The 14862-nt window shown below is 46.2% G+C and overlaps 1 protein-coding gene across 1 annotated transcript in view; it reads left to right on the forward strand.

Moving 5' to 3' along the window:
* Positions 1-14862, forward strand: part of CABIN1 (calcineurin binding protein 1) — a gene marked incomplete at its 5' end in the record, with an annotated part of 455669 nt that overhangs the window by 149631 nt on the left and 291176 nt on the right. The window contains one exon of the mRNA XM_082243930.1: positions 11158-11418. Within this exon, the coding sequence (XP_082100056.1) occupies positions 11158-11418 (261 nt within the window). The remainder of the gene's footprint in view (positions 1-11157; positions 11419-14862) is intronic.

Here is a 14862-nt window from a genome sequence, read left to right on the forward strand (position 1 = left end):
GTCAGTTCTGGTGCAGGAGCGTCATTCCCTGCTAAACAGTTCTGGGCATGCCCAAAAGCTGTGCAGGGATGATGAGCATGCACCGCAAGTGACATCGAGGCCGGTGCAGGTGCATTCTAGGACGGAAGAGGAAACGGAAGGGCACACTCCGGCTTCAGCTGCCCACACCTGAGATGACAGCGCTGGACAAGAAATTTTCAAGGTAAGTATTTCTTCTAAAAGGTAAGTGCAACCTGGGACAGTAGAGGGTGGCTATCCATTGTGGAATGTACTAGCCCTGAGGCCCCTGACTGTCCCGGGGGTATTTTTATCTACATTTTTTTTTTTTTTTCAGCAGGAACCCCCGCTTTAAGTAAAACCGCAAAAAAAAAGGTTTAGAATAGATCATGGTCATTACTCACCAACTGCAAGATGCAGTCTGTGGCCGAAACACTGTAGCCTGGTCCACTTGTTCAGATCAGCAGCTTTCAGCATGTTCGCTGCATTATCTGTTGTTATACAGACATGACGTGTCTCATCTAAGTCCCAAGCGGACACTGCTTCTCTCAGGGCCTCTGCGATATTCTCGGCTGTATGACTTTCCGGGAAAAATGCCGTCTGCAAACAGCGACTTTTGAGCTCGAAGTCCTCTGTGATGAAATGGACCGTCAGACTCATGTAGGGCTCCGTTGTCCTGCTGGACCACAAGTCTGTTGTAGTTGCATAGTATTCCACGTGCGACAGTTCTGCTTCAACCTTAGATTTGCATTTTTCATACAGTTCTTCTATCGCAACTTGGGAAAAATATGTGCGGGATGGTACAACAATACCGCCTGTCAAGCGTTTGGATCATTTTCTTAAATCCCTCTTTGGCGACGGTATTTAATGGCAACATATCTTTAGCGATATGAAATGTTATTGCCTCTGTTATTTCTTTGTGACGCTGAGAGCCTTTCTGGTAAGGTGTCTTAGTGGCAAAGGCATCACAAATACTTGTTTGTTTTGGAGCTTGACAACATCCAGATTTGACTTTAAATTCATCGTAAAGAGCTTTGTGGTGCCGTTTTAAGTGTTCAGACAAATTGGTGGTGTTTCTTTGTTTTGTGGCCACAACTTTATGACACTGCATGCAAAGTACCTCTTTTTGGTCAACATCCTCCTTTTTGTACCCGAAATACTCCCAAATAATTGATTTTGACTTTCTTTTTGGTACGAAATCACTTTTTTGCGGCGGATCCTCTTCGTTGCGCATTATTAGTGATGAGTGTTGGCTGTAACTGAGCAATGAGCGCCGTGAGCAGCGGCACAGCAAACCAATCACGCGGAACGTGCAGCCTTTCTGACCATACAGGGTTAATGTTACTGTGTAGGGATTCAGTGCCCACTGCAGCCTTGTATCATTACAGGGTTAATGTTACTGTAGGGTAGGGATTAGGAAGTAGTGCAGCCTTCTGATTGTACAAGGGAAGGGACACCTGGGACAGCCAGGGTTAATGTTACTGTAGGGATGGGATGAGTTTTGCAGCAGCCCTTCTTCTGATTGTATATATAGTACTGCACTGGGAGTCTGGGACAGCCAGGGTTAATGTTACTGACACTGTAGGGATTCTAGGAAGGATGCTGGGCAGTGGGAATGGATGGAAATCGTGAAGCATGCCATGCAGGCAGCAGCACAGCCTTCTAAATTTTAATTGCAGATACAGGGCAGTCCAGGGTTAATAATATCAGGGTTCGTACGGTCATGAAAATCCTGGAAAAGTCATGGGATTTTGACATGACACTTTCCAGGCCTGGAAAAGTCCTGGAAAATGGGCAAAATTACCAAGTTTTGGAAAAGTCATGGAAAAGTGTTGTGACACTATTTATTTTTGTCTCTGGGCCCCCTGTATTCTGTGGGAGCGGGGGACAGTAAGTGGACTATTTTCTCTGTTTCGGGTTTGGCGGATTAATCAGCCGCAGTGCACTGCACAGCTGAAGCCTGTTCACTGGTCTCTTCAATATGAATAGACCGTAACAGGCTAGGAACTCTGCGGCGGATTGATCTGCTGAAACTGAAACAGAGAAATTGTGCATTTACTGTCCCGCTCTGAGGGACGTAGCTGCGGGGCGGGGGGGCCGCGATCACTGCGGGGTGTCAGGCTGGTGTCCATCGGGCAGGGCGGGCGGGGCCGCGATCACTGCGGGGTGTCAGGCTGGTGTCCATCGGGCAGGGCAGGCGGGGGGGGGGGGGCGCGATCACTGCGGGGTGTCAGGCTGGTGTCCATCGGGCAGGGCGGGCGGGGGGGGGGGGCGATCACTGCGGGGTGTCAGGCTGGTGTCCATCGGGCGGGGGGGGCCGCGATCACTGCAGGGTGTCAGGCTGGTGTCCATCGGGCAGGGCGGGCGGGGGGGGGCCGCGATCACTGCGGGGTGTCAGGCCGGTGTCCATCGGGCAGGGCGGGGGGGGGGGGGCGCGATCACTGCGGGGTGTCAGGCCGGTGTCCATGCCGCATCTCTGTGTGAAGAAGGCAGCGGCAGAAGGAAGGTCAGTGAGGAGTCTCGTGTGCTGGATAGGAGGGGGATGGGATGGTACAGCTGCATAGAGAGGAATTGAACTTTCATATTCCTCATGTTGCTGAGTGTTGTTACTAGGAATATGGAAAGTTCAATTCATCTATATGCAGCTGCCCCATCCCCCTCCTATACAACTTCCTTTGCTGGCCCCCCCTCAGTGCTTTTTTAGCCCCCCCCAGTGCTTTTTTTAGCCCCCCCCCCAGTGCTCTTTACCTCCCCCCTGCTCTTAGCCCCCTCCGTGCTCTTAGTCTGGCTCCCCCTCAGTGATTTTCTGTCCCCCCCCCCAGACAGTGCTCTCCAGTTCCTCCCTCCCCCTGTGCTCTCAATCATCCCCGTTTTCCCTGCCTGCCCCCCCCCCATTGCTCTCCACTCCCCTGCGCCTTCCAACCCCCCTGCAATGCTTTCCAAACCCCCCCTTAATTCTGTCTATTTCCCCCCCCCCCCCATGCCCTTCAGCTCCTCCAGTGCTCTCTGCTTTCCCTGTGCTCTCCGGCCCCCCCTCGTGCTCTTCTATCTTCTATCATGTCCGCAGTCTCTGACTATCCCCTGTACCATGTGCGCAGTCTCTGACTATCCCCTGTGCCATGTCCGCAGTCTCTGACTATCCCCTGTGCCATGTCCGCAGTCTCTGACTATCCCCTGTACCATGTCCGCAGTCTCTGACTATCCCCTGTACCATGTCCACAGTCTCTGACCATCTCTTCTACCATGTCCGCAGTCTCTGACCATCCCCTGTACCATGTCCGCAGTCTCTGACCATCCCCCGTACCATGTCTGCAGTCTCTGACCATTTCTTCTACCATGTCCGCAGTCTCTGACCATCTCTTCTACCATGTCTGCAGTCTCTGACCATCTCTTCTACCATGTCCGCAGTCTCTGACCATCTCTTCTACCATGTCCGCAGTCTCTGACCATCTCTTCTACCATGTCCGCAGTCTCTGACCATCTCTTCTACCATGTCCGCAGTCTCTCACCATCTCTTCTACCATGTCCGCAGTCTCTGACCATCCCCTGTATCATGTCCGCAGTCGCTGACCATCTCTTCTACCATGTCCACAGCCTTTGACCACCTCCTGTACCATGTCCACAGCTTCTGACCACCTCCTGTACCATGTCCACAGCTTCTGACCACCCCCTGTACCATGTCCACAGCTTCTGACCACCTCCTGTACCATGTCCACAGCCTCTGACCACCTCCTGTACCATGTCCGCAGCCTCTGACCACCTCCTGTACCATGTCCGCAGCCTTTGAAAATCTCCTGTACCATGTCCGCAGAGAGGAGACTACAGGATAAAACCAGAGCATTGTGCACCTAAGAGGAGGTCAGTGACAGTGCTGCCAAGCCAGTCTGAGGGGGGGGGGGTCACTGATGTAAGGGGGCACTGTTATAAAGGTTCCTCCTTATATCAGGACCCCCCCCTCCCTTCCTTAGTGCATTCACTCTGTGGAAAGTGGTCTCTGGTCACCAGAGTCCCCCCTACATCAGAGTTCTCAGCTTTTTCACCCGTGCACCTGAAGTGACACCCGCTCCGAGCTGCTGCAGTGGTGCTTCCATCTCATCCACTGTAAAACAGGGGATCATTTTGAGTCGCGCTGTATCCAGAAACGAAACCCTAACTGCAGAGGTACTGTACACTACAAAGATTGTCATTTATTTTAGTAAAAATATGCTGGGTGTGACATGGATTTTCTTCTTATTTAACGTGTATACATAGACATTTCATGAAACTTTAGGTCATGAATATTTACGTGAAGTCATGGAAAAGTCATGGAATTTTATTGGTAAAAATGTGTATGAACCCTGTAATATTCTGTGACAGTCAGTGTGGATTGTGTTCAGTCTCTCACTCTCGTCGGGACTCACAGTGGTGGTAGAGGACTAGGAGCCGGTAGAAGAACACAGCCGCATACAGTGAGTGACTCACTCCACTTCCGTGCAGCCCACACGTTCAGTCTCCGGCTCCGCCCTCAGCTAGTTCTCAATGGATGAATTTCTCAATTTAACAGCGAACCAACCAATCACGCCGTGAGTAGCGGCACAGCGAACCAATCAGGCGTGCAGGTACGCCTGATTGGTTAGCTGTGCAGCTGTTCAAGGCGCGCTGCTCACCACTGAAGTGAGGGACGGATGTGTCGGGCTGCTACAAGAATAACTGAGAGTCCTCCCCCGCAATCCCTGTGAGTCCTTCCCCCGCCGAGTCCCGACTTCCTGCCTATGCTAATATCGTGTCCTCGGCGATATGAATATCGCCCACGGGCACAGAACGATAGTCGATATCATATCGACTATCGTTCAGCCCTAATGTGCATAAGTGAAAAGGATCCAAATAAATCAACAATTTAAAATAAAGTCTTTTTCATCTGGAAGAGGGTGTTCCCAAGGTGATACGTGCAGGAAAACCAACTGATGGATCATGGGTGTATATAAAATGAGTGAATTAACCTCTTACCAAAAAGCAATCCATAAACGTGACATTAACCACTTCCTTACCGAGTCATGTAAAATGACGTCGGCAAAGTGGTTGTCTAGATCCGGGCCGCCGTCATATGACGTCGGCCCGTTCTAGCTGCTACTGCGCGCCCCCGGCGGCGCGCAGCGGCGCGATCAGGGATGAGGCTCGTCCCTCGGACATAGCCCATCACTGATCAAGGTAAACAGCCAATAGAAATTGGCTGTTTACCACGTGATCGGCTGTGTCAATCACAGCCGATCACATGAGCGGCTCCAGCACGAGCCGCTCGTTCTCTCTGCAATGCGCGCCCCCGGGGGCGCGCAGAGCAGCGATCGGGGACGAGGCTCGTCCCTCGGACAGAGTCGATCCCCGATCTAGGTAAAGAGCCAATGAAATTGGCTCTTTACCACGTGACCGGCTGTGTCCAATCACAGCCGGTCACAAATGTCAACAGAGAACACGGTAACTAGCTGTCACCGTGTTCTCCTCCTCACACACTGATCCTGTGTGAGGAGGAGATTGTGGTAACAGCTAGTTACCAACTACAGTGCACCCCAAACACACTGATTGCCCCCCCCCCCCCCAATAAAGAGCACCTGTCACTAGCCCATCAAAGTTCCCGAGTACCTGTCATCAGGTACTCAGATGACAGGTACTCGGGTACTCTGATGGGCTGGTGACAGGTATTCGGGTACTCTGATGACAGGTACTCGGGTACTCTGATGACGGATACTCTGATGACAGGTACTCGGGTACTCTGACGGGTACTCGGGTACTCTGATGACGGGTACTCGGGTACTCTGATGACGGGTACTCGGGTACTCTGATGACGGGTACTCGGGTACTCTGATGACAGGTACTCGGGTACTCTGATGACAGGTACTCGGGTACTCTGATGACGGGTACTCGGGTACTCTGATGACAGGTACTCGGGTACTCTGATGACAGGTACTCGAGTACTCTGATGACGGGTACTCGGGTACTCTGATGACGGGTACTCGGGTACTCTGATGACGGATACTCTGATGACAGGTACTCGGGTACTCTGATGACAGGTACTCGGGTACTCTGATGACAGGTACTCGGGTACTCTGATGACAGGTACTCGGGTACTCTGATGACAGGTACTCGGGTACTCTGATGACGGGTACTCGGGTACTCTGATGACAGGTACTCGAGTACTCTGATGACAGGTACTCGGGTACTCTGATGACGGGTACTCGGGTACTCTGACAGGTACTCGGGTACTCTGATGACAGGTACTCGGGTACTCTGATGACGGGTACTCGGGTACTCTGATGACAGGTACTCGGGTACTTTGAGTACCTGTCAACGGAGTACCCGTCATCAGAGTACCTGAGTACCTGTCACCTACCCATCAGAGTACCCGAGTACCTTCCACCTGCTCATCAGAGTACCTGACGCCTGAAGTACCCAAGTACTTGCCGCCTGCTCATCAGTACCCATCACTACTCATCAGTACTCATCAGTACCTATCACGTATCAGTACTGATCATCAGTACCCATCAGTACAGTATCACCTATCACCTATCAGTCAGTGAGTACTACTCATCAGTACCTATCACCTGCCTGTCACCTGCCCATCAGAGTACCCGAGTACCTGTCACCTGCCTATCGGAGTACCCGAGTACCTGCCACCTGCTCATCAGTACCAGAGTACCTGTCACCTGCCCAACAAAGTACCCGAGTACCTGTCACCCTTCATACAGCCACCATGTCCAAGTCCAAAAAGGTTTATATACGTCCTCCGTTTAAACCTAAATACCGGTGTTATGGCAGCAGATAGCTGCCATAACCCTGGTATTTTTTTAAACGGTGGACGGTTGGCTTTCCGATAAGGGTGGTCCCAGCGGCGGATTCGCCGTGGGATCACCCTTCCAGGATGGCGGAAGAGGCGCCCCCCCCCTCCCGACGCGTTCCGGTCCTTTTCCCCGCTTACCGGACCCGCCGGCAGCGGGGAAAACGATCCGGTCCCGAATCCTCACAGACAGGATGTCGAGTGAGGGCAAGCTTGCCCTCACTTGACTCTATGGTCTTGGAGGACCGGAGCTACGGAAAATGTTGTTGCCTAGCAACCGGTTTAAAGGTCCTTTTTTTTTTTTTTTTCATTTTATATTATAATTATTTATTTATTTATTTTTTTTTATATCTTTTAGTGTACTTGTGAGATCTGAGGACTTTTTGACCCCAGATCTCACAAAAAAGAGGTCCTGTCGTGCCTATTTCTATTACGAGGAATATTTACATTTCTTTTAATAGAAATAAAAATGATCAATTTTTTTTTTTTTTTAAACGGTGTAAAAATAAAAAATAATAAATAAAATAAATAGTAAAAAAAAAAAAAAAAATTAAAGCGCCCTGTCCCGGTTAGCTCGCGCGCAGAAGCGAATGCATACAGAAACCCCGCCCACATATGTAAACGGTGTTCAAACCACACATGTGAGGTATCGCCGCGATCGTTAGAGCAAGGGGAATAATTTGAGCCCTAGACCTCCTCTGTAACTCAAAGATGGCAACCTGTAGAAATTTTTAAATTGTCGCCTATGGGGATTTTTAAGTACCAAAGTTTGTCACCATTCCGTGAGCGTGCGCAATTTTGAAACATGACATGTTGGGTATCTATTTACTCGGCGTAACATTATCTTTCACATTATGGAAAAAAATTGGGCTAACTTTACTGGTTTCTTATTTTTTAATTAAAAAAAGTGAATTTTTTCCAAAAAAATTGCGTTTGGAAGACCGCTACGCAAATACGGTGTGATAAAAAATATTGCAATAATCTCCATTTTATTCTCTAGGGTCTCTGCTAAAAAAAAATATATAATGTTTGGGGGTTCTAAGCAGTTTTCTAGCAAAACAACTGATTTTAGCTTGTAAACACCAAATGTCAAAAATAGGCCTAGGCAAGTGGCTAGGATGCATGATGATGCTCCTTGGATGTTCGGCCCCTCTATATGGCTAGGCTGTGAAAAAGTCTCACACATGTGGTATTGCCATACTCAGGAGGAGTGGCAGAATGTATTTTGGGGTGTCATTTTTGCTGTGTACATGCTATGTGTTAGGAATATCCTATAAATTGACAACTTTGTGTAAAAAAAAAAAGTTTTCATTTTTTTCCCACATTTTCCAAAAACCTGTGGAAAAAAATGATATGTTCAAACGACCCATAATGCCTCATAGAATATACGTTGGAGTGTTTGCTTTCCAAAATGGGGTCATTTTGTGGACTTTTCCATTGTATTGGTGCTCTAGGGCCTTGAAAAGTGTGATAGGTAGTAAGAAAGTTTTATGTGTATTTATGCTCCTAGAACGCCTGAATGTGCTTCTTGGACGTGGAGTCTCTTTTTGTGGCCAGGCTGTGTAAAAGTCTCACACATGTGGTATCGCCATACTCGGAAGGAGTAGCAGAATGTATTTTTGGGTGTAATTTTTGCTGTGTACATGCTATGTGTTAGAAATAGCTTATAAATTGACAACTTTGTGGGAAAAAAAAGAAAAAAAAAAATTTTTCTTCATTTTCCCAAGAATTGGGGGAAAAAATTACAACTTCAAAAAACTCACCATGCCTCTTACTAAATACCTTGGACTGTCTACTTTACAAAAAGGGTTCATTTGGTCGGTATTTGTACTGTCCTGACATTTCAGGGCCTCAAGAAAGGAGATAGGCAATCAGTACATCTGGTGTGATCAATTTTCAGTAATTGGTACCATAGCTTCTAGACTCAATAACTTTCACACAGACTAAATAATATACACTAATTTGGGTTAATTTTACCAGAGACATGTAGCAGTATACATTTTGGCCCAAATGTATGAAGAAAAATTTATTTTTTGCAAAATTTCATAATTGAAACTAAAAAAAAGTGTTTTTTTTTCAAAATTTTTGCTCTTTTTTTGCATATATCACGAAAAAAAAAAACCCCAGTTGTGATCAAATACCACCAAAAGAAAGCTCTATTTGTGTGAAAAAAATGATAAAAATTTTGTTTGGTTATAGTGTAGCATGACTGAGCAATTGTCATTCAAAGTGTGAGAGTGCTGAAAGCTGAAAATTGGTCTGGGCAGGAAGGGTGTCTAACTGCTCTGTATGGAAGCGGTTAAACAAAGCTGCAATCTTGTGATGACACCCAGTGATGTGAATGGACTCTTACCACGATTGAGAGAGAATGGAGCATGTACTGTGGTACCAGGGAATCCAATAGATCAGCCAGAGATGATGGGATATCCGGTGGGATGGATGGATCAACAGAGCTTCCCAGTTATAGGGGTCTGGAGGCTTCCAGGAGTAGGAATACCAACAGGAAGACTGCAATATAAGGAGGAAGGGACTAATAGTGCATTACCCACGATTTATTGAATAAGTAAAGGTAAAAACACTTACACACATCCGATGTAGTAGACAGCAAATACTCAGATAAAAGTCACGGTCGCCTGCAGTGCGATCCGAGACATGTAGCAGCACGGCTGGCTCCCCCCGATGCGTTTCTACTAATGAGTCGGCTTCTGGGATTGGAGCTCCACAAGATTGCAGCTTTGTTTAATGTCGCGTTTATGGATTGCTTTTTGGTAAGAGGTTAATTCACCCATTTTATATACACCCATCATCCATCAGTTGGTTTTCCTGCACGTATCACCTTGGGAACACCCTCTTCCAGATGAGATTTATTTGGATCTTTTTCACTTATGGACATTATGTTATTGTTCACTTGGTCACATATTAGCGCACTTTTGTAACCTAGTTTATATGTTACATATTTTTACTCATTTATATTCATCACAGTGCTGCTTTTACACTTATTTGCATTTTTTCTCCATTAAATGAGTTAAATATATCAATAAATAACAATAATTAAGTGAATATATCAATAAACGAAGTCCTTGAGAGTGCTCGGTGCAAACTACTTGTCTCAGCAGCAAAATGGACTTGATATAAAGTGCCTTCACCAATCACCATGCACCCAGTGCTCGGATAAAATACTTCTTACCAGAAGAAGTTGACCCCTTAGTTATAGGGGGTCATGACCAGCATGTATCTCCACAAGAGCTCTAGATTATCCTGATACTGTCTTCACATCCAGTGTGTGATAAGCCAGAAGTATAAAGGTAGCTCCGGGACTCCGGACAACATGTTGTAGGAAATAAGAAGACTCCAATAGTGTAATATTGGCAGGTATGCAGATTTAATTAAAAGTAATGCACTTACTACATAGCGGTAAGTAGAACGCCACAATAATACAGATCGTTCGGCTACTTCTGGTGGATGGGACGCCGCTTCCGCGTCTGCGCTCCACCTCACCGGAACTCTACGGTCTCACGCTCCCGACGCATGTTTCGTCAGGCGTGCTGACGTCCTCAGGGGATCATCATCCCATCCACCAGAAGTAGCCGAACGATCTGTATTATTGTGGCGTTCTACTTACCGCTATGTAGTAAGTGCATTACTTTTAATTAAATCTGCATACCTGGCAATATTACACTATTGGAGTCTCCTTATTTCCCACAACATGTTGTCCGGAGTCCCGGAGTTACCTCTATACTTCTGGCTTATCACACACTGGATGTGAAGACAGTATCAGGATAATCTGGAGCTCTTGTGGAGATACATGCTGGTCATGACCCCCTATAACTAAGGGGTCAACTTCTTCTGGTAAGAAGTATTTTATCCGAGCCCTGGGTGCATGGTGATTGGTGAAGGCACTTTATATCAAGTCCATTTTGCTGCTGAGACAAGTAGTTTGCACCGAGCACTCTCAAGGACTTCATTTATTGATATATTCACTTAATTATTGTTATTTATTGATATATTCACCTATGAATTCACATCGGTTCATTTATTTATGTGATTTATGTGAGACATAACACTGTTTATGCATTAGCACTTTATTGTGAGTTTACTGCTGAGCGCAATAATTCCTATCTATATCACATATTGCGTTTTCACGTTTTTTTATTGCTGCTCGCTAGAGGAAGAAATTCCCTATTTTTCACATTTATTTATTTATTGTCAAATATCACTCTGTTTCCGCATTAAATGAGTTAACATTACCTGTGCTTTGCAGTAAAGAGAGTTCACTGAAATAGTCTTTCTGTAATTACATGCGAAAAGTTGTTGCCAATAGAATGATGACATAATCATTTTATATTTTGTAGTTAAAGGAACGTCGAGACGGCATGCTTGAGACAGCCAAGCAATGTTTTATGTCAGCTTCTCGTTGTGAAGGAGATGGAGATGAGGAAGAGTGGTTAATTCATTATATGTTGGGAAAAATTTGTGAGAAACAGAAAGCTGCTCCAGAGCTGTATCTGCAACACTACAAACAGGCAGCTCATTACCTGCATGAGGAAGCAGCTCGTTATCCTAAGAAGATCCACTATCACAATCCTCCAGAGCTGGCCATGGAGGCTTTAGAGGTAACATGTTTATCTTTGATATGTTTCCAAAAATATTGGTCCTACTGCAGACCATAGGGCTATTGGTTAAGACCACCGTTACAAGATCTAGCTGCAGATCCATTCAGACCAAGCCTGTAACCCAGGTCATTTCTGGTTTGTGCAGAACAGTCAGATATACAGGACTTACAGGTGATCCAGAAGCACAAGGCCTTTTTCTATGAAAGTGCCAGTCTTGTCACCTTGACTCTATTGATGACAGTGGCTCACAACATGCTGTTCAAATCAGTTTCTCTTCTGAGCCAAAGTATGGAAGCCACTAGCTATTCAGTGGATCTAGCATTTATAAGTCAGGCCATACACTATGCAGTTTTCTTTCCTTCAACTATGGGAAGGGAAGGTGGAGAAGAGGGGGTGCTGCGGTTGCACAGAGAGGTGCAGAATCTGTAGGAGGAGTTCCATCCTCCTCTCTGCTGCTAACTGCTGAGATGGGGCGCAGCTGCAGAAAATGTGCGAGGACCACATGAAATGGCCTGGTTGGCTGGGTGTTTGACACATGTTGTCTACAACATGAACAAGCCTCTAAAACTGAAACTCAATGTTCCCTTTGGTTACTGATGTATCAAACCTAAAGAAAAAAATTAGTTGCTTATTGCCAACAGCCTGGGTGTATATTCCCAAAATAGCACACTAGGACTAAAAAATCCCTTAAACAGTAAAAACTAACCCTGGCTGCTAGATTACCTCTGCTCCCTAGCAGGAAGATATATACACTATATTACAAAAATTATTGGGACGCCTGCCTTTACACACACATGAACTTTAATGGCATCCCAGTCTTAGTCCGTAGGGTTCAATATTGAGTTGGCCCACCCATTGCAGCTATAACAGCTTCAACTCTTCTGGGAAGGCTGTCCATAAGGTTTAGGAGTGTGTCTATGGTAATGTTTGACCATTCTTCCAGAAGTGCATTTGTGAGGTCAGACACTGATATTGGAGGCGAAGGCCTGGCTTCCAGTCTCCACTCTATTTCATCCCAAAGGTGTTCTATCAGGTTGAGGTCAGGAGGTGCATGCCAGTCATGTTCATGTTGAGTCATGTCATGTTCATGTTGAGGTGCAGGCCAGTCATGTTCTTCCACCCCAAATTTGCCTATCCATGTCTTTATGAACCTTGCTTTGTGCAGTGTTGTGCAGTCATGTTGGAACAGGAATAGGCCGTCCCCAAATTGTTCCCACAAGGTTGGGAACATGAAATTGTCTTGGTATGCTAATGCCTCAAGAGTTCCCTTCACTGGAACGAAGGGGCCAAGCCCAACTCCTGAAAAACAACCCCTCACCATAATCCCCCTCCACCAAATGATTTTGGCAAGTGCACAAAGCAAGGTCCATAAAGACATGGATAAGCGATTTTGAGGTGGAGGAACTTGACTGGCCTGCACAAAGTCCTGACCTCAACCCGATAGAACACCTTTGGTATGAATTAGAGTGGAGACTGAGAGCCAGGCCTTCTCGTCCACATCAGTGCCTGAGATCACAAATGTGCTTCTGGAAGAATAGTCAAACATTCCCATTGACACACTCCTTAACCTTGTGGACAGCCTTCCCAGAAGAGTTGAAGCTGTTATAGCTGCAAAGGGTGGGCCAACTCAATATTGATCCCTACAGACTAAGACTGGGATGCCATTAAAGTTCATGTGTGTGTAAAAGCAGGCGCCCCAATACTTTTGGTAATATAGTGTACTTCAGGTTTCATAATACAGCTCAGTGTTTACAGAAATTGTTCTGTCTTTAATTTGTAGTTTGTAGATTTGTTTGTCTGTTTTGCAGAGATTATTCAACTAGATTAGTAAGTAGATGCTTTTGTAGATCCTTTTATATCTAGCCTGATTGTAGTGATCATGCAATGAGTCTGGCTATCAGATATTTGAGCAGATCCTTTTACTGTTAACCTGATTACAGATATTTTTACATTTAGCACAGTGATTATGCTGCAAGTCAGGCTTTTAGAAACCTGAACAGATCTTTTTTACATTTAGCCTAATTGCAGTGATCATGCAGCAAGTCTGGCTAGTAGATGCTTGAGCATATCCTGCACATTTAGCCTGATTACCGTGATTATTCCCCAATTGTGGTAAGTAGATGCCTTTGGTAGCTCTTAGGACAGCAGTGTAAAATTCATTATGAAATAACATAATTTTCTTAACCACTTTCCATCCGCGCTATAGCAAAAGGACAGCTACAGTGCAGGCTTCCAGTGCCGGGAAGGCATCCATAGTTGTTCAGATGGCTGATTACAGATTGGGGTAAAGGGCCAGCCACAGCGGCTCTTTACCACGTGATCAGCTGTCAGCCGATGACAGCTGATTAAGGAAGTAAACACACGCCAATTATCGGCTTTTTTTTCTTCTCACACTGATAGCGTGAGGAGAAAAGAAGAAAGCCGGTAACCCTCTTCTGTTACAGGGATATCGGTCCCAACATTACCCACCAGTGCTGCTTGTCAGTGCCCACCAGTGCTGCTTGTCAGTGCCCACCAGTGCTGCTTGTCAGTGCCCACCAGTTCTGCTTGTCAGTGCCCACCAGTGCTGCTAGTCAGTGCCCACCAGTGCTGCTAGTCAGTGCCCACCAGTGCTGCTAGTCAGTGCCCACCAGTGCTGCTAGTCAGTGCCCACCAGTGCTGCTAGTCAGTGCCCATTAGTGTTGTCCACCAGTTCCCACTAGTGTTGCCCACCAGTTCTGCCAATCAGTGCCCACCAGTGTTGCCTATCAGTGCCTCATCATCAAGTGAGAAAGTAGTCAGGTTTAGGATTTTTGTGCCAGTAGACATAGTAATAAACATTGTAATGGCTGTTTGCAAATTGCATGGACCCCTTTCCCGTAGAAAACATAATCTGCAGATTTAATTATTAAAACTCATTACAGAACCTATTGATCCGGGAAATCGATTTTCCTTTAATAAATAGGACCATTAAAGAGTTTTTCTCTGCTGTTAGTAAATATTTAAAGTTTTTAATCTTTTGATTGCTTGTTGATGGTATGCTTCTAAATAGATAGAAAGTGAAATTCTTGTCTTATTATAACTTTGTAACATTATGTTTACATAAAGGTTAATTTGAATGATATTTGTGCTGGACTTGATGAACTATGCATGTGCATCCAGGGACAGTGCACAGTACTCAGTGTACATGTGCAGTTGGAGCAGCAATGGCTTCAGTACAGCCAGGGCTGTGGAGAGGGGGTACCACCAGTCGTCCTGTTTGGGACCCAGGCAGCAGGGTAAATCCTATTTGGACATTGAGGATGATCGGCAACTGAAAGCTGGCTTCTTCTCCTCTCCCACATGCCAGCTTTCAGCTGCTACAGAGAGAGCCATACAGGGGATCGGTTCTAGTAATTGCCCCCTGCTGCACCAATCACCCTCACTCTGCACCATAGGTTTCCCCCTGCTGCCTAGGCCCCTATG

This window comes from Pelophylax lessonae (genome assembly GCF_965119305.1).
Source record: "Pelophylax lessonae genome assembly, chromosome: 1".
NCBI classification, from domain to species: domain Eukaryota; kingdom Metazoa; phylum Chordata; class Amphibia; order Anura; family Ranidae; genus Pelophylax; species Pelophylax lessonae.